Source organism: Desmodus rotundus, chromosome 4 (assembly GCF_022682495.2).
Source record: "Desmodus rotundus isolate HL8 chromosome 4, HLdesRot8A.1, whole genome shotgun sequence".
Lineage (NCBI taxonomy): Eukaryota > Metazoa > Chordata > Mammalia > Chiroptera > Phyllostomidae > Desmodus > Desmodus rotundus.
The window spans coordinates 6,627,591-6,646,362 of NC_071390.1; the positions used below are offsets into that span (position 1 = coordinate 6,627,591).

At 48.2% G+C, this 18,772-nt stretch overlaps 1 protein-coding gene and 1 long non-coding RNA gene across 10 annotated transcripts in view; one reads left to right on the plus strand and one right to left on the minus strand.

Moving 5' to 3' along the window:
* NSMCE4A (NSE4 homolog A, SMC5-SMC6 complex component) lies at nucleotides 1–13,282 on the plus strand. The gene is made up of 11 exons (XM_024555787.3): nucleotides 1–390; nucleotides 1,098–1,175; nucleotides 3,536–3,666; nucleotides 5,889–6,040; nucleotides 7,939–8,038; nucleotides 8,718–8,808; nucleotides 9,890–9,984; nucleotides 11,077–11,125; nucleotides 11,830–11,924; nucleotides 12,010–12,096; nucleotides 13,111–13,282. Exons 1-10 carry the CDS (start codon nucleotides 105–107, stop codon nucleotides 12,082–12,084), a joined length of 1,152 nt encoding a protein of 383 aa, XP_024411555.2. The 5' UTR covers nucleotides 1–104; the 3' UTR covers nucleotides 12,085–12,096; nucleotides 13,111–13,282.
* The window catches only part of LOC139440838 (uncharacterized), an 18,905-nt gene continuing 10,020 nt past the window's right edge, over nucleotides 9,888–18,772 (minus strand). For 6 of the 9 annotated variants that reach the window (XR_011651090.1, XR_011651091.1, XR_011651086.1 and 3 more), the window contains one exon: nucleotides 13,379–16,903. This is a non-coding gene — a long non-coding RNA (uncharacterized lncRNA). Of the gene's footprint in view, nucleotides 10,020–12,090; nucleotides 12,706–13,378; nucleotides 16,907–18,772 lie in introns of those variants that run through there. The other 3 variants (XR_011651085.1, XR_011651087.1, XR_011651084.1) reach the window with 3 other exon arrangements.

Sequence of the window (18,772 nt, forward strand, 5' to 3'; positions counted from 1 at the left end):
GCCCCGCGCCGCGTTCCGCGGGGAGCAGGCGCTCGCGCCGAGCAGGGGTTTCAGTTTCTGGCGCGAACTTCCGCTGTTCCGAAGTTGCAGGGCGAATTGGCGCGATGTCCGGGGACAGCAGCGGCCGCCGGTCCGAGGGCCGGGGCCGGGGCCGCGACCCGCACCGGGATCGCCCCCGCTCCCGCTCCCGCTCGCGGTCTCCGCTGTCGTCCCGCCGCGGCGCCGCGCCCGAGCGCAGGGAGGCCCCGGAGCGCCCGAGCTTGGAGGAGGGAGAGCCGTCGGATTCCGGGGACGAGATGGTGGACCCCGCGACCCTGGAGGTGGAGACCGACCACGGCCTGTGCCGCCAGATCCGCCATCAGTACCGGGCGCTCATCAACTCGGTCCAACGTAAGGCGGGGCGCGGGCCAGGCGGGGCAGGTGCCAGGCGCAGGCCCTGCGCTGCCCGGATGGTCAGCGGCGCTGGGGCTCCGCCGCGCCCGAATTGGCTCCCCAAGGGCTTCCACATCGGTCTAGTCCTTCGAGCCGCACGACCTTGGCGGGGCCGTACTGGTCCCTGCCGGGCAGGACGGCACAGCTGGAGGCCGGGCGCGGTCGGTGGCTCGCCCGAGCCCAGACGGGGGAGAGGCGAGACGCGCGGACCCGGGGCTCGGTTTCTTGCAGGCGGCGGTTCCCGGGTGTGGTCGACCGCGCAGCGCAGTGTGGTCTCTCTCGCCGAGAGAACTGTCACAAATGCAAATGCAACTAAACTCTGGGAGGGGGGCACAGGAGGGTGGCCCTCCCTTCTGTTGTGTGGCCTCAAGGGTCTTGTGTGACTTGCGAAGTTTGAGAACCACCGTTAGGAGAGCTCCTCCACGGCTGCGGCAGAAGTTGAGCCCTTTGGGGGAAGGTTAGAGGGAGCCGGTCTCCTTTTAAAAAGTTCACGTTCTCAAAGGGTACAGTCTGGACGCGCCATTTTGGTTAAAAAAGATGAAGATGTTTGAACTAATTAGCCGGCGGGCAGGGGGCGGGGCTTAGCTTTACTGCTGGTGAGCACTTCGTCGACGACTTCTTGGTGAATGATCACATTTCCCAAAGCTTCTATTTTTTTAACATAGAAAACCGGGAGGATATACTGAATGCCAGCGACAAATTAACAGAGGTCCTTGAAGAGGCCAACACTCTGTTTAATGGAGGTAATTCACTCTTTTATGTATGAATGATCTTTAGAATCATATGTTTTAGGATCATTTTAATTAGTTTCATAGCCAAATTATTGACATCAAATAATTCCCACATTTATTAGAGTGCTTTTCTCGTTTTGGGACCTTCTCTGTTGCAGTGATAATTGCAGTACTATCACCTTTATTCTGCACATTCCCTCCCTTAAGCATACATATAACTAAGGATTGTACATGAAGTTCAGGTGGTGGTGCCAGCCATCTGCTTTGAGGTGGTTCTAATGTCTGAGAGCTTTACATGCATCATCTTTGGTCTTTCCGTTGTATTTACTGCTGTGTCCCCAGGGTACGTGCAGACACTGGTGGAATGGATGAATGAGGGAGCAGAGCCGGCCTCTGAAGTGCTGTTTTTTTCCTGTCCTGTCTGCCCTCATCTCTGTGCTGTTGGTCCATCTATGTAACCCGGTGGGGGTGGTTGTGTCTACAAGCAGACCTGTTAGTCTGCGGTCAGGGGTGTGTGTGTGAGTGAGAGAGAGAGACAGAGAGATCTCCGCATTGAGCTCTACACCCTGGGCTGAGGGGCCTTAAAATACAATCAGAGCTTGAACGGAAAGCAGCTGCAGCGTAACAGTAGCAGCAGTGTGTTCAGAGACAGAGGACAGGTCAGGGTGCTTCCCGTTGTGGGCCCTCGGTCACGGAGCCCTAGGGCCAGTCCCCAGACGCCTTTCCCTCCAGGCCGGTCAGTGACAGCTCTGTGGGAACAGAGGGAGACCGCCATACTTGCAGTGGTGGAGAAGAGCCAGCAGAGCTTGCGCTGGCCCCGCACCACGATCCCTCCTGTCCTTCCAGGGCCGGAACCTTTGTTTCCTGTCATCGCCTAGCAAGGCTGCTGGGTTGGTGTCGTCCCTTTTTACGTTTTCTGCCTGCGTGCTCTCAGAGTGTTCTCTCTCCTGCTCTGACTGCACCTCCTCCCCATCCCAGCCTACCAATGCGCTCAGTCTCGTCAAAGTCATCCAGAGCCAGCCTTTCCCTGTCCACCCAGTCTCATCCCTCCTCCACCCAGTCTCATCCCTCCTCCACCCAGTCTCATCCCTCCTCCACCCTCTTTAGCTTTCCCTTCTCCCTCCCCAGCCTGGACCCAGTCCGTCAGCTCAAGGTTACTTTGATTTCCCTCGGTATTTTATTGTGCATCTTACTAGTTTTTGACCCAGAGGTCATTTCCTCCCTCAGCTGACATGTCCACTGTGCTGGGTCACCTCTTTAAGGCAAAATAATCCTCTCAGCTGGGCCCAGGGAGCCGGTCAGCAAACATGAAATTGGGAATGGGATTCAATTCCCACGGAGGCTAATGGGCAGGGGGGGCCGGGCACCTCCCAGGAACAAGCCTCTCCCGCTTCTGTCGCTCACTGTCATTGTCACTGTCACTTTCGCAGTAACTCCTGAAATACAGCTGAGGGGGAAAATGACTTAGAAAAACAAAAAGCTGGAGCCAGCAAGTTCACCAACTTGAGGAATGTCCAGGAAATCAATGATTCACCTGCAATGACCTCAGACCTCAGGGAGCAAGCCAGGCATAGGTGTTTCTGTGTTTGGACTTCGCTGTGTTTCTCTCTTGTTAGCTGCCTTTTTGGGCGCCTTTGGGTGTTCCCGGAGCACCTTTTCACCCTCCCTGTTCCCTACGGGGTCCGGTGAACCCAGCCCCTGAGCCCTGCTGGTCCCTCCGGTGGACCCTTTGCTCCTCCCCAGACTTCATCCTCAGTTTCCCTGCCTGTTCCCTTCTTATGTCCTTTTATTGATACTTAAATCTCTTCTCCCTGTAGCTCATCTTCAATCCCATGTCCTCTGTCAAATCCTTTTGGATCACCCATCCTCAGAGGTCACTGCCTTGCTGCCTGCCTGTAGGGTGGTGCCTGGGAGCCAAGTGGAGGCATGAATCTCCTGCTGGCTGCCCGGCCCGTGACATTATTCCAGCGGAGGCTCCTTGACAACTTACTGATTGCTGGTCAGCGAAAGAATAGTGCGTGTTCAACCTGACTTACACTGGCCCATGTGATGATAGTGACCAGGCTGGGTTATTGGCGTCAAGGGAAAAGCCACGTGATAGAGATGATAGCGGGCTTTTTTGTTTTGTTTTGTTTAACCATGGTTATTAAGAGGTTGTGGTTCAGTTCTAAGGAGTGGGAAAAGTGGAGATAGAGCTGGCTTTTAGGAAGACTGGGCAGCTTGGATTCCAGATGTTGGTGACTTGGGCAGGGGAGCCAGTTTTTAGAGAGAGATGGATATGTTGAGACTTCTTTTGATCCAGTGGGGAATGCTGAGTAACCGTGGTTAATGTGAGTTTTGTAATGTGTGTATTTTCCTTCTCTTTTGAATAGTGTCCCGAGCAAGAGAAGCAGTCCTAGATGCCCACTTTCTTGTTCTGGCTTCCGATTTGGGCAAAGAGAAAGCCAAGCAGCTGCGTTCTGACCTGAACTCATTTGATATGCTAAGATACGTTGAAACTCTAGTAAGTTCAAAGCTATAGAATCTTAATAAAAAATGTATTCGTCTGTGTAACATCTACTTTGCTTATATCCATATGCAGATAGCTTTAACTTCATTTTCACTCTTTGCAGGGGTGGACTCCTGCAAAGATACCTTTGCGGAGATCTGTCTAAACTAAATAGATGATAGAGGAGTCGTATGGTGGGACCTAGGTCGAGAGCCTAGAGCAGTTTGAAAATTTCTAGCATTCTGCGGCTCCAAGTACCACATTTATGTAGAAATGGCCATACTTTTTCCCCCTCGGTCACCTGTCAGTTCGTTAAGTGTTCTAGTTCATCCCTAATGACATGGGACCTTTGACCAGGGGTCGGCCAAAGCCCACACTGCAGGCGGCAGGCTCAGCTGGAAATGAGTCAGGGCTGGTGGGTGGGGCGTGCTTTAGTCTGTCTTTGAGAGTATTTCGGAACCACCTGAATATGATGGGAGCCTTGCTTTTGTGGGTTTTTTGTTTTTGTTTTTCGCTCTTGTTTTAGTTACCTTTCTCTGCTGCTTAGCGAGTTTGTATGCTTGTTACCTGAAATTTTGAAACTTTTCCATGATGGATTTACCCCAAAAGCACAGTGAGACTGACCTTTTATCTTACTCTGTTGTCTTTTTTATTATTATTATTATTATTATTATTCTGCTCTGAGCTAGTGTTCCTGCTGGGACATTGCCTGGATGTGTGTTAGTTACTAAGGTGATTTAGTACCATATGATCTGACCAGATAAATTAATTATTTTGTAAAGGAATGGGGTATTTGTTGTTTTGTAAGCCTGAATTTTTAAAAAATTTACACTTACTTAAACTTCAAACCTTAAGTTTTTCTTTTTTAAGAAAATCTTTTTTATTTTGAAGTATAATGCATTTTTTTTAAATGCACAGTAATGTACAGCTCCATAAAGTGACCCAGTATCAGGCTGTCTTTTTTTCAGTTACTGTTATTTATCAGGATAAGCTCTGTACTTTAAATAACTTATCAAAATAAATTCCAGAAGTTTTAAAGCATTCCATATAAAGCCCTAAATCAGTAGCTGCCCAGTGTCCGCGTGGGGAAGACCTTTCCGAGTATTAACACTAAAAAGACGATAAAGCAAAGATGGCTAGATTTGGCCAGACGCGAACTGGAACACCCTCCTCCCAGTGTGCGGTGGTGGGCGGGCGGCAGGAGATGCGGAGGGGCTGACCACAGCTCTCCGACCGGGTTCTACCAGCCTTTTTTTTTTTCCTTCAAAGTTGGGTTGCCTTTAATAGGGTTAAGCTCTCTCAGGGCTTTTTGATGATCATTTCTGTGTGATACTACCGTTTTAATCTGATAATGTCTAGCCATTTTATAATTTTACAATGTAATAAACGTGTACTTTCCTGAAAGCAAATTTAATACTGTACATTTTCTGTGAGATAGCTTGGGATGGGAGAATTATTAGATTTCTGCCAGCACTTCCCAGGAAGGCCATTTTCCGATGACAGCGCTCCCCCTGGCATGGGCCCCTGTTCTCTGGGTGCGCTGAGGCACGGTGAACAGGTCTCAGGGTCGGGCTGAAAATGAAAATCTGAACGCCAGCTCAACTTCCGTTCCATCTTGGAGCTTTTGTTTTGGGATGTGATTTCGTATTTTCATGCTAGTACAGCTTTACTAGTATTTTACAAATGAACTCCTTGTGACCCAGAAATACCCAGCAGGCTCAGTTCTTTTGACATCCCTAAACCCTGCAGCCTGCGGCGGCCTGGAGCAGGGTTCCTCAGCCTGGGCACCGGGGACATTTGGGGCTGAGCCAGTCTTTGGTGTGGGGACCTGTACCATGCATTGGAGGATGCTGAGTAGCATCCTCGCCTCTACCCATTAGATGCTGGGAGCACCCCCACACCCAGCTATGACAACCAAAAATGTCTCCTGGTAAAGCCGAGAGACCCTGAGGGGACACACTCGCCCTGGCGGAGAGCCATTGGTGTGCACACCACCTCACTTCCTCACCAGAGGTTCTAAGTGCGTTGAGGAGTATTTTTTGCCAATAGCAGGTACCTCTGAAAATAGAAATTTATCGATTTAATTATCTTTATAATAAAAACTTGAGCCAACTTGTTCGGACACTGAAACAGACTTGGCCTTTGGCCTCTTAAAGTGTAGAGATGCAGATTATTGGACGTGGGGAGTGACTGCTTGTGGCTTAACTGGGGTTTTCTGTTCTCCTTCGTTTTTGTAGCTGACACATATGGGTGTAAATCCGCTAGAAGCTGAAGATCTCGTCCGTGACGAAGATAGTTCTGATTTTGAATTCATAGTCTATGACTCCTGGAAAATATCAGGCAAAACAGCAGAGAACACCTTTAATAAAACCCATACATTCCACTTTCTGTAAGATTTTATAAAGATCCGACAGACCCATCATGTGTAACCCTTAAATTGTTTTTTATTGTAGAGACCAAAGTGATTTGATGTTGTAGAAGTGACCGTCACGATGCCATTGTTTAGAGACTTTATAAGCGTGGATTTAAATGCCCGTAACACCTTGATGTGGATGGAACCGCATCCTGTTTAACCTCGGCAGGAAAGGCCGCGGGCCAGAACCTCCTTCCCGGGCTGGGGGAGACTTTGGGTCTGCGGCTGACCCTGGCTTTGCTTTACCATCCTTCAAATCCTTACGGTGGAGGAGGATAGTGCCTCCTATAAGGGTATCCTAAGCCTCTAACAGCGTATGTAAAGTGCCATTTGTCGTCTGTTTCCCTGTTGGGTGATCACTGGCCCTCATCTGAAGACTACTTGAGTCACTATACAACCGTCCCAGTTCACTTTTAGATGCGATTCTAATTTTGAGAAGGTTTTCTGTATGGCCAAATGCCATCGTTTCTGTCTTACTTTCCTAGCTCAGTCCTAGGGAGAAATGAAGCGGAGCTCTGAACGGTTCTTTTGGGAGGCAGCGTTCAAATCTGTGGGTCTTGTTCCCCAGTAGACACCTTCTCTAGGGTCGCCACCCACGTGGGTGCTTTCTTAAGCGGCATAGCTCCTGGGCATCTGTCTGTTCTGATTCACCCTTCAGGGCCTCTGGGGGTGGGGGTGTCTCGGTTAGAAGGCTCTGGAGATGCCTGTGTCATAGGTCCGTGCTGTGGGGACAGGCACTTGTTTCTAGCACGCCTTCGGGTAACTCAGGTGCCCAGGGCCGCTTTGTATGTTACAGCATACAGATCAAACCTCTTTATTGGATAAAACCCCAGTCTTGGTTTGTACGGCTGAGCTCTAGGCTCTGTCATAAATCCTAGGATGTTGGGCTAGCCTCTTGTGGTGTGACTTACGCTTTATTCGTCATCCAGCCCACCTTCCCACTGCCATGAATTGCTTACAGCTTTGCACCCGGCAGTTGCGGTTCCCTTGGCCCACGGTGTCCTTTCCCCTTCTTTCCAACTGGTAGGGTTCGTGTACCCCACAGGCCCCAGCATGGAAGCCTCCAGTGGCCTCCAGAGCTGTCAGTGTAGGATCCCATCTCCCAGCCAGGCTGCTTCTGCAGCGTCCAGGTAGATGGCCCTGCCCACAGTGGTCGGAGCACCTGGGTAATGCTCCAGTACAGCGCTGCAGGATCTGTCGTGTTCTGTTGAAGTCTGTGTGCATGACTGTGTATTTGTCTACATGGATACTTGGAGCTTTTCAAGTGTAGGGACCACCTGGGTCTAAATTCTTGGGGCCTTGGCCTCCACATGGTACTTCTGTTGCTGTAGCTTCAGTCTGCCTTAGGGCTTTTGGGGGGAGGTGGAGGGAGTCCAAATGGGAAAGGAATCCCAGGGCCCCTGCTTGACCTATTACCCCAAGACAAGTGTGTTCTGTCATCCCAGGCTGGGAACCTGCACCCTGGCACACCTCATCTGGAGGCTCTTAACTCCGGAAGGATGGACACGTGTTTCCCTTCCCCACGTGTTCATCATTCCCCCGATCTCTGAACTTGGCTTTGCAAAATAGATGGCAGGCCAGCTGGGCCACCAGAGGCCTATTCCCGGGATTACTGCTCAGGGCAAATAGCCAGGTGTTTGAGGAGGTGTCCAAGGCTGAGTGAAGCTCCCAGGAGCCCTTTTAGAAACACGCAGGGAGCAGAAAGGATGTCACAGGCCTGACAGGAGTCCTGGTCTGGTGCGAGGAGTCAGCTCGCACATCACTGACGACGCTTGGTCTGGATTTGACTGTCCCGTGGGAACTGCTTTCAGTTAGTGAAATTAGTCTGCTTAGAAAACATACGAGAAAAGACATGAAAGCATGTTTCTCACTAGGTTGGGTTCGATACAAGGAGAGCGCCCTGTGCCAAAGCCACGGGCGGAACGTCCAAGAAGAGTCCACACGGCAGAAAAGGAGAAGGAAATGCCTGAGCAGGTTTGTTTGTTTTTTAACTTGCATTTTAAAAACACCTCAAGTTAAAATAGCCATTACTATTTTACTATTCTACTATTCATGTACACGCAAATTTGGCCATCTTTTCTAAGCTTAAGATTCGAGAGTCGCTTAAATAATCATTTTACCTAAGTCTTTAAACTTCTTTTTGGACTGACCAGTTGTCTTGGTTTTAACTCGTTTCTGTACTTGGGATCAGTTCCGAACCAGGGTTTCTCAACCTCAGCACTGCTTTCGGGGGTGGATCACTCTGTGTGGAGGGTCTAACGCACTGTAGGATGCTTAGCAGCATCCTCGGCCCTTTCCCGCTAGATGCCAATAGCACCCCACCCCGGCTGTGACAACCGGATCTTGGCTTACGTCCCCGGGGGCAAAGTCACTCCGAGCCGAGAACTGCTGTTCTAAAGTCTCCTTCTGTATTCTTGTATCTTATGTTCAACCTCAAAATGGTTGGTTTGGCAATGTTACCCCTCTATTAAAAAATTAATGTACAAATGTTACAGAACATGCTTTCTTTTAACGCTTAAGTTTTAAGATGAGGGTAAGTGCTGCTAGCTGTCCCCAGTAAGAGACATTTAGGGGAGTTTAGATGTGTTAGAGCAGGAGAGGGCAACAGGCAGGCAAGCGGTCGGTCAGCTCGATGATGACTTTATATTTTCAGTTGAAAAGAATGGAAGAATCTCATCAAGAAGCAACAGAAAAAGAAGTAGAAAGGATCTTAGGGTTGTTGCAGACCTATTTCCGAGAAGATCGTAAGTATGATACCAAGTCCAAAAGGGGGCGATTTGTATTTGGCGTGTGTCACTTGCAGTGGGAAGCTATTAATATTTTTATTTAAAAGGCACTTTCGATTATACATCATGTTTGTGTCGTTTCGATTCTTTTGGCATATGTACTTAACGAGGCTTCTCCCCTTTGGAAGTTCCACGTGAGAATGTTGGTGAAGTAACTTTTTATTTTTAAACAATGGGGTGTGTTTTTCTGTTAAAAAATGAAACATGACATAGGAGCGGGAGAAGTAAAGAGCACTATGCCCCCCTCTCCGCACTCCCCGAGGTGGCCACCTGTAAAACACGACAGGTGTATTTTCAGGTTATCTTATGTTTGTGTCAGCCATACAAATACGCATGTGAGTAGTTAGAATTTTTTTTTGATTTTGCTTTTTTCAAAGCTAATCATAATACGCACATTTTTTGGCAACATGACTTTTCCATGTTTTCCATGTGGTTCTTTTCAATGATCCCTACTATATGGCTGTATCATAAACGCAGAACATGTATCAGTTTCTCTGTTAGGGGATGAGCAAGTTCCTTCCAGCATTGTACCCCTGGACACGTGCGGAAGTAAAGCACCTTGGCTGGCGTGATTCCGTGCACACGTGCTAATATTTCTGCAGGGCGGCTTTGCAGAGGGGGTGGGTAGGTCCAGGGGCCATACCTGTTTTTTTAAAAATTGTATTTATTTATTTATTTATTTTTAGAGAGAGGGAGGGAGAGAAACATTGATACTCGAGAGAAACATTAATCAGTTGCCTCACACTCCCCCAACCTGCAGCCTGGCCTGCAACCCAGGCATGTGCCCTGACCGGGAATTGAACCGGCGACCTTTCGCTTTGCAGGACGACTCCCCACCCACTGGGCCAGGCTGGTCAGGGCCATACGTATTTGTAATAGCTATGCCACGTTGCCCTCCAGAAGGGTTGTGTCCATTTACGCCTGGCAACAGGATGAGTGCCCACTTCCTTCCTCTGGCTCACACTGAGCAGCCTTGGTCTTATAGATGAGAAAAGTTCTTTTCCTGTCTTGAAGAATTTTTTCCTTTTTTTGTCTGTAGCTTATACTCCTATGTCCTTCTTTGACTTCGTGATTGATCCGCACTCTTTTCCCCGCACGGTGGAAAACATCTTTCACGTTTCCTTCATTGTAAGGGTAAGATGTATTTCTCTGATTGCTTTTATGTGCTTCTAAAAAGGTAAATAATGACAGCTATGAGGGGAGCTGGCAAAGGTATTTGTACTAACCGGTATGCATTTGGACCCACTGTAGCAAATTACTGATTGACCGGGAGGCAGAAGAAACCAGCTAAAACAAGAAACAAGTTCAAAAATTGTGTGCTTGCTTTCCCATTTTGAAATTACTTAATGAAAGAATTGGCAGAATTGGAATATGGGACTACAGAGGTTAGATAACACTCTGGTATAAACGTTAAATTTCCCAAATTTGATAGTTGACATATTATATGAGAGAATATCCTTGTTCTCAAGAAGTATACACTGAAGAACTAGGGGAAAGGGCCAGGTTGTCCATTACTTTCCCTGATAAAAATTACTAACAATATGTAGGGGTGGGCAAAAGTAGGTTTATAGTTGTGAGTATGCAAAACCGTTTACTCTTGTATTTATTGCATTGTTTTTTTCACATGAACTGTAAACCTGCTTTTGCCCGCCCTTGTATATACAGAGAGAATGAAAAATGTGGCAAAACAATTGAGGCAGTTGAATAAAGGATATATAGGTGGTCTTTAAGTTTGAAATTATTTAAAAATAGGCCAAAAAATGTGCTATGGAGATTTGCTTTGGACTGTCTTTAGTCTTATCAGGCGGCTTTCCAGCACGTGTATGATGGATATGATCTTAACCCAATATAAAAATCTCGTATTGCCCAAAGTGTTTTCCCAGAGATGATACCAGAGGCCTGTTCTGTCCGTGGTAAAAGATAGAATTATGCATAATAAAATGGAAGTATTCAAACAGTGTGTGTATCAGTTAAAGAGGCAAGACCGGGTTTTGTTGGCGAGACCCTCAGGATGGAGGCGGGTCTGGGTGGCAGAGTGGGTGAGGAGCCTGAGAGGCAGGCCAGGTAAACAAGATGGTAGAGGCTTGTCCATGTGATCGCCCTGTGCTGTTCAGTTTTCATCATCTGAGACGCAGAACTTTCTGAGTAATGTTTTTATCCAGTGGTATATAGGTTTTGGATCTAAATTTTAGTCCTCTGAGATCAGTTTTTTTGTGTGTGTTTTAGGATGGTTTTGCAAGAATAAAACTTGACCAAGACCGACTGCCAATAATAGGTAAATGATCCTATGTTCAGAAAGCTTAGTTTTAGAGAAAATATATTTGGTACTGGAGTTTATGAAATGTGTTTTACTAAATGTAAAGGTTTTCATTTTAGGTAACTTTTATAACGCCATATCTTGCTCAACTAACTGAAAACATGGTCATAGTTTAAAATGGATGGACTTATCAATATTATTGCTTCATCATCTGCTGCTGTCAAGATTAACAAGAAATGATACAATTTCCCTCAAATTTTAATTTAGAAAGTTTGTGATTGCAGTTATTTTTGTAGCTTCCTTCTTTCTATTTTTTCCTTGATGCCAGCTTCTACTTTCCCTGAGAGAATCTTTAATTCTTAGTTGAATAATTTCACACTCTCCATTATGCTCCTCCTGGTAAGGTCTCTTGTAGAGAACAAAGCACTTTTATTACATTTGCATGCTACTCAATTTCATGGTGGACTCACCAGGGCTTAGTCTGTGGTTGGGATGTAGACGTGCAGAGGTTCGCAAGTGAGAGGAATGTGTTTCTCTACTGCGTTTTTTAATGGAAGCAAACGGGTTACTTGCTTCTGTAATAATACAGCTTGATGCATGGAGTCCTAAGTGTGTACTATTATAATTATCACCTCGATACAGGTTTTATTCCTATGATTCATCTTTGCTGTATAGCTTGCTTCTGATTTGATAACCTTTGAAAACGTTTGTCTTTCAAACAGAACCTGTTAATATTAGTGAAGAAAATGAGGGCGTTGATCAAAACACCCAAATCAGGAACCAAGGAATCATAGCTTTGAGTTATCACGACTGGAAGGTAAAGCTCTGCGCGTTGCCCCTGGGATGTCTCCGACCTCAGGTGCCATAAACCCAGTGCCCACGTGTCCCTTGTTCTCTGCCAGGAGATCGTGAAGACCTTTGAGATCTCAGAGCCTGTGATTATCCCAAGCCAGAGCCAGCAGAGGCTGAGCACTTGACGGCTGCTGAAGGTAACGTTTCCCATGGGACAAGTGCAAGTTCTCATTAAACTGTACATGGCATTCCAGACCGTCCTGTGTTGTCACATTCCGGTGAAATTTGGGTTTTGCTCCCTCTAGCGCCCCATTCTTAGGACTGAGTGCCGGTGATGAGGGTTGAGCGGGACCGCATGGTGCCAGCTCCCTTCTTTGGATTAATTACACTGGTGTTCTCCAGACGTGTGGTGACAGAGGCAGAGCAGGACTTTGTCCTTGGTTTGGCTTTAGGAACCCCTGACATAGTCGATGAGGAACATAGGGGGAATATTGAATTCTCCCATCAGTTTTGTTCAGCATTCCCTCAGCTCTGCTTGTTTTGTAAAAACAAAGCAGAAACGGAGGATTATCTTGAAATGCGGTCAGTGAATGGCCGTTTCTTAACTCTGAGTTATTCTGTGAAAGGATTCTTGACTTTTATGAAGGAGAGCCTTGCTAGAAGGAAATCGGAGCCACAGCCTGGCGTTCTGTGCTGCCAACGGCTGTGGGCGGGAATCAGGAGACCTGGATTCTGCTGGCTCTGCCCCTTTAAAACCTCGGGCAAGCCACTTATCTCACCCAGCTTCCTCTTCCTTGTCTACGAATCTATCGATAGAATGGGGAGGATTTTGAATTAGATAATTGCTAAGGTTCTCTAGCTCAGATTTTTTATGATTTTGAGAGTTAAAATTAGCTTTTTACTCCTTACGGTAAACTCTTCACAGTGCCTCAATTAACGGAGCTGCTTTTGTTCTGGGACAATTGCAATTGTAGGTTGACATCAGATAACACACAGTCAGACAAAAGTAGGCTTATAGTTGTGTGGATAGTAGCACGGGATTAATACATAGTAACACGAGAACAGACTCTGTTTCAAGGACTCAGACTGTAGACATGCGTTTGCCCCACCCTGTGTGATGGGCTAATGTGGGCCTTACTCACTGAGGAGGGGCTACTTGTTAGGTTTCATTTATAAGCTGTTAACTGGCTATTTTTCCCCTTTTTTTTTAGGACTCGAGTGGATAGTGAAATCCAAAAAGGAGAGCAGCATGTATTGTACATATTGTATGATTGAACATTTTTAAAGACAGATTGTTTTTAGTAAAATGTAGCTTTTGATAGTTGATGAATTTGTCATGGTTGTCTTTGATTAAAGGAAATTCACTGCCATATTCACAAATAATCGTAGTTACTCCTTATTTTCTGCTCTCGGGGGAGTGTCTACTACCTCCAGGCCTGCCCCACTGAAAGTTTTAGATAGGTTCTTAACGGCCCATAGATCTTTATGGTCCTCGTTACGTCTCTGTAGCCGTCAAGTTATCTAGTCAGGTCAACACACGTTAAGTTAGTTTTTATATATAAAATAGTTTTTATGGCTAAAACATGGCTGAGCATCCAGTGTCCTATGAGTCAGCCTATGGTTTACACACAAGAAGCTCCTCAGTCCTCGGCCGGGCCAACTGGCCTGCTTTCCCCAGCAGGGCCAGCCCAGCATCCGTCTCCCTGGCTCAGTCCTCTCTGTGCCCAAGCGCTGCTGGCCGAGCAGAGGAAAACCACAGAACGGGGTGGGCTGATGCTCCTCCCGTACATCTATCCTCTGCTGGGCCTTCCAGGCTGTCCTCGGTGTTCTGAGTCCCTGGTTGGTTCCTTTTCCGTTCCCCAGCTTCCCGCATCTACCCTTGCTCCCTCCTTCCCCCTGGTGTTGGAAGCAGAGGTGTCTCTTCTGTGGACAGCTCCGGATCCTAGCTCTTCCTGCATCCTCGGGGGTCCACTGTGCCTGTCACACCTGCTTTCCCTTTAGTCCTGCTCCTCTCTCCCAAAAAATTATCACGACCCCCTAAGTTACTGTCCTCTCCCCTCTTTAAATAAGAACCACTTGCTAAAGTCATCCATTCCCATTATCCTACTGAGGCTGTTTCATGCCAGATTCATTGGCGATTCCTTTCCACATTGTAAAATCCAATGGATTAGTGTAGTGCATTTGACACTTGAAAATGTACTTCTTAAACACTACATCCTGTGTCTGATGCTTTCCCTGGTGTTCCTTCCACCATCTTTCTCTCAGGACCTGTGCTCCATCTGTGTCCTGCTCACTCCCGGACGTTGATTAAAATTCTCTACAAAGTTACTGATGACAGCTGAAACCAGTGGCTTCTTAGACAGCATGTGGGTTGTTTGGGACATACATAACACAGCCCCTGAACCCTTTCTCCCTGCCATCCCCGTACTGCTACTTAGACTCCCTTGTTTCCGCAGAAAGCAGGCTGTGAATTCTTTCCCTTTCTACCCCCACAATCCCTACCTTCATCGGTCATAATCTCCTCTGGTCTCTTGAATGTCCATCTTGCCCAGCTTTCTGCCACAGACTCCCATCGGGTGTCCCCCACTTCTTGTCTGTGCTTCAGATTTCTTCCCCTTCTTTAAAACCACAAGTCAATTTTTCAGTGACTCCCCACTGCCCTTGAGATTGAAAACATCTGGGCCCTTCAGTGAGCTTCTGAGCCTTGCACGATCAGGCCCTTTGCCTATGTTTCTGGGCTCCCTTCGTCCTGTAAACTCCAGCCGTCTCTTTCATTTTTGTTAAACAGCCTTGTTGAGATATAACTCACACACCCTACAATTCACCCTACAATTTAAAGTGTATTTTATTATTTTTTAGTCTACTCAGCGTTGTGAATCACCACAGTGTTAGAACATTCTGGTTCACCCGACCCCTGCCCATTAGCAGCCGCTTAGCCTCCCTCACCTACCCTCCCGACCCCTTAGCCCTCAGCAACTGCTAACCTACTTCTGTCTGTAAATAGGCCTATTTCTAGCTCCCAAAATTACCTGTTCTGGGAGTTTCACAGACACGGAATCTCACGCGTGGGCTTAACAGCTTAACTTCCCAAGCATGTGTGTGTGACGTTGCCTTCCTTCTTCCCTTCGTTCACTTACTTTCTGCTTGTTTCAAACCACCTTCACGGAAGAAACTGGAGTGGTTACTGTTTTCAAACCAAGGGGGACAAGCTGCTTTGCATTCCATACCTTTTGGTAACTACTGAGTTTTCTAACCATGTACTCTTTCATTGCTTTCAAAAATTATCAATGGAAGTTACCTGCACTTCTGGCTGGGGGGGGGGGATGAATGGATGTTATCTTTTACAAATCAAACTCATGTCCTACCCCCAAAGCCTTTCTTTTCCTCCAGAACTTGGTGTTGGAATAGCACCTTGTTCTTCCCGTGGATACCTTGTTTGTGCTCTGTACCTGCTTATCTGCACATCTCTTCCTGTGGAGTCCCCCGGGGCCAGGGTGTGCCTTACTCTGTGCTGGTGGCAGCTGGCTGGAGGCAGGCAGTAGTGCTGAACACAGGTGCTCTGCCTCCCTAAGGAGTTACCATCCAAGGTACATTCTCAGGCTCCACATGCCCCTACATTGCTACCCTGCTCTCCGGTCCGTATTCTCCCAATAGGGCTTTTTATACTCCAGAATTGGCATGTTCTGCTGTTTCTTCTATTGCGTGACAGGCCTTTCAGAGCTTTGGAGTGGTAGATTGAAGAATGGCTGCCAACTTTTTTGAGAGGAAGAGTCTGCTTCCTCTCCCCTTGAATTTGGGCTGGGCTTGGTGCTTGTTGCAGCAGCAGAATGTGGCAGAAGTGATGTACTGGGATTTCTGAGGCTGGGTCGTACGGAGCCTTGAGTGTCTGACAGGCCTCTCAGAGCCCCGAGTCACTATAAGAAGTTCACCTACCACATGGCCCTGAAACTACCTGGGGAGGGGAGTCCAGGGGCAGGGGACAGCCAAGCTAAGCCCAGCCTTGTAGCTGTTCTTGCCTAGGGCATACAGGGGAAGCAGTCTGGGACCCTTCAGACTAGCCCAGCCATCACCTAAGTGTCCCCAGTGGCTCTGGTGGTGCCACGCTGCACAGGAACTTGCTCGGCTGAGCTCTCCTGAATTCTCAATGAGGAATTGTGAGATGCAGTAAAATGGTGATTCTAAGTCAATAGTTCTGTTTATCGTTCAGCTTTTTCTTTCCCCAGTTTGAGGCACTTAGAAACAAAATCCAGATGTGGGGTTTTACTGCACTAACAACTATGAAAGTAAGCTAGCCTAAAAGAGAAATAACAATAATCTAGAAAATAACTTTATTATTTTCTAGTTGACTTTTCAGAAATGGTGGTATATTCAAGAGCTCTCGTGGAAGTTGATTTTTAATTTTGCCCTCTTCTTTGGACTTTTCCCTCAGAATAGTCACTTCCATGGGTGCATCTTTGTGAGGCTGGGCAAGGGGATAGGCTGTGACCCACTCAAATTCTCGCACTTCCTCTGTCCTCACCTGAGGCTTCGGGAGAGGAGGAGCCGGGGCGGCCAGGTTCTGAGCCCTCTGGTCATTGCTTCTCTCGGCCAGTTCTCGCCCCCGAACCATGCGGTCGTGATGCCTCTTCATCTGCTCCTGTGCCCAGGCCACCTGCTGCTTCGGGGTTTTAGCTTTGGGTATTCTCTGGACATTTTCAGTGTGTTCCTTCTTCTGCAGGGGGCATTTTTTGGGGGAAGGCACTTCTCTGGGAGCCCTTCCAGGAAGTGTTTGGTACTTGTCCTCTCTGAGGTGTCTAGCTTTTTGTGTTCGGGAGATGTGCTGCTTTATGTGGTTCAGCTCCCTCTCAGGCACTAGATAGTCCCATGTTTTAGCGTCTTCTGTTTTTTCACTTTGTGGTCTCTCTTCCTCTTCCTCTTCCTCGATGCCAAGTTCCCATTTTGGAAACATTTTGTATTTCCAGGCCTCTTCCATCATTTCTTGATATTGTTGCCAGTGGTATTCCTCTGCTTTGGCAAACCGGAAGTCAAAAGACAGGGCCTTAGGTTTACAAGTGTTTTACTCTCCTGTTGGAACTTGGACTGACAGTTTCCTCACCTCTCTAGAATGGACACCATCTCGATGCTCATCAGAGGGGAGTATGGGAGCTTTGTAAGTTGCTGTTCTGTGCTGTATGTAGCCCGTGGCACAGGTCTCACGTGGCTGTCGGCCCTGCCTGGCACTCCTGCCCCACGTCCCCGTTCAGGGCTCTTCCCTGGGTTTCATGCCCCCTCTTCACTCGCCTACACTGCCCCACAGCGTTCCCTCCTAGGTGAAGACTTGGCCTTAGGCTTCCTCCAGGAGACCAAAGCAGTGGCCCTGGAGCGCCCTCCTTGTCCCCCTTAGAACCACCACTGTGCGTTTGTCTTAGACTCCGCCTTCCTGCCTTTGTAACGGAAACCCTACCCCTTTATCAAAAGCCAGTTCTTCCAGCTGTGCTCACTGAGCTTCAAGAGCTTTCATTTGCAATGATCAAATCTCCTTTCCTGCCTCATCAAAACTTCCCTGCTACTGGGTCACTCCATTAGCACAAAAATTCTGCTTCAGTACATACCGGCTTCAAACAGAAGATGAAAACTTCCTTTTCCACACATTCCTCTCGAGCTGCTACTGCCTTTTTTGCTCCCCTTCACCGTGTAACTTGAAGCACTTACCTACAACCCCTCTTTACTTTCTCACCTCATATCCCCTTAATGCCCTTCAACTGGGTTTCCACCCCTACACCGTCTTAGAGACGGCTCTCAGCTGGGTCACGCATGGTCCCCACACTGATGAATGCAGTGTGCCCGTCTCTGTCCCTGCCATACTTGACCTCTCAGCAGCATCGTCTCCTCTTTGAAATACTTCAGTTTCTTCTGGCTTCCAGGCTACGGACAAGGGCACAGGACTGAGGCTCTCTTGGACGCCTAGACTATTGCAGCCATCAGCCGAATGTCCCCAGGTGACTGACCAGCCTCTAATTCCCTTCCCACTTCATGGCCACTTCCTCACTTGCTTTGCTGGTTCTGGCTTTTAAATGTAATGCAGGAAAGTATAGCAGAGAAATTGTCACTTAAGAATGAGCACAGTCACATTTAGTCCTCCGTGGGCACAGACAGTCCCGATCATTTGACCAGGGACCTACCACTTGTCAGACCCTGCTCCCGAGAGCGGGGAAAGGAATGAGTAAGACAGTCGGGGTGCACCGGGCTGCCCTGCGCTTGCCCTCACCTCAGACCTAGACGGTGTTGCTCGACCTCTTCAGTCCCATCACTTTGAACTTCAAAACCCCCCAGCCCTAGGGTGGTGGCCTCACTGGCCTCCCGGAATCCATGCTTCTGTCCCTGTCCCGAGTCCCCTCAGACCTGTCAACATGGCAGCCAGAGTGCCCTTTATGTTCCACAGATCGGAGCCCATCGCTCTCCAGCGTGGAAACCTGGGGGAGGGTCCTCTGGCTTTCAGGAGAAAACCCTGAACTCCAGCACGCCCCCCATAATCTGGCTCCCGACTGCCTCTCCCAGCAGCCTCCTCTCCACTGCTCGCTCACTCTGCTGCAGCAGCATGGACTCTACGTCCCTTTCCCATCGGAGTATCTTCACGTCGCCCTTCATAAAGTTCCAGACACACACCATAGCAGCTCTGACTATGGCACTTACATGTGCAGTTTGTAGCTTTCAGCATAATGCCCCTGCTCAGACCTTTCATGAGCTCACTCGAACAAAACCCCACCCTCTCATGGCACTCAGTGCACACTGGCCTCACCCCTCGCCCACCGGCCCTTGGAGGACTCAGGCTGCGTTCAGGTGCTCAGGGTGCCCCACCAGCACCGCCGGCGCTCCGCGACCCACTGCGGAACT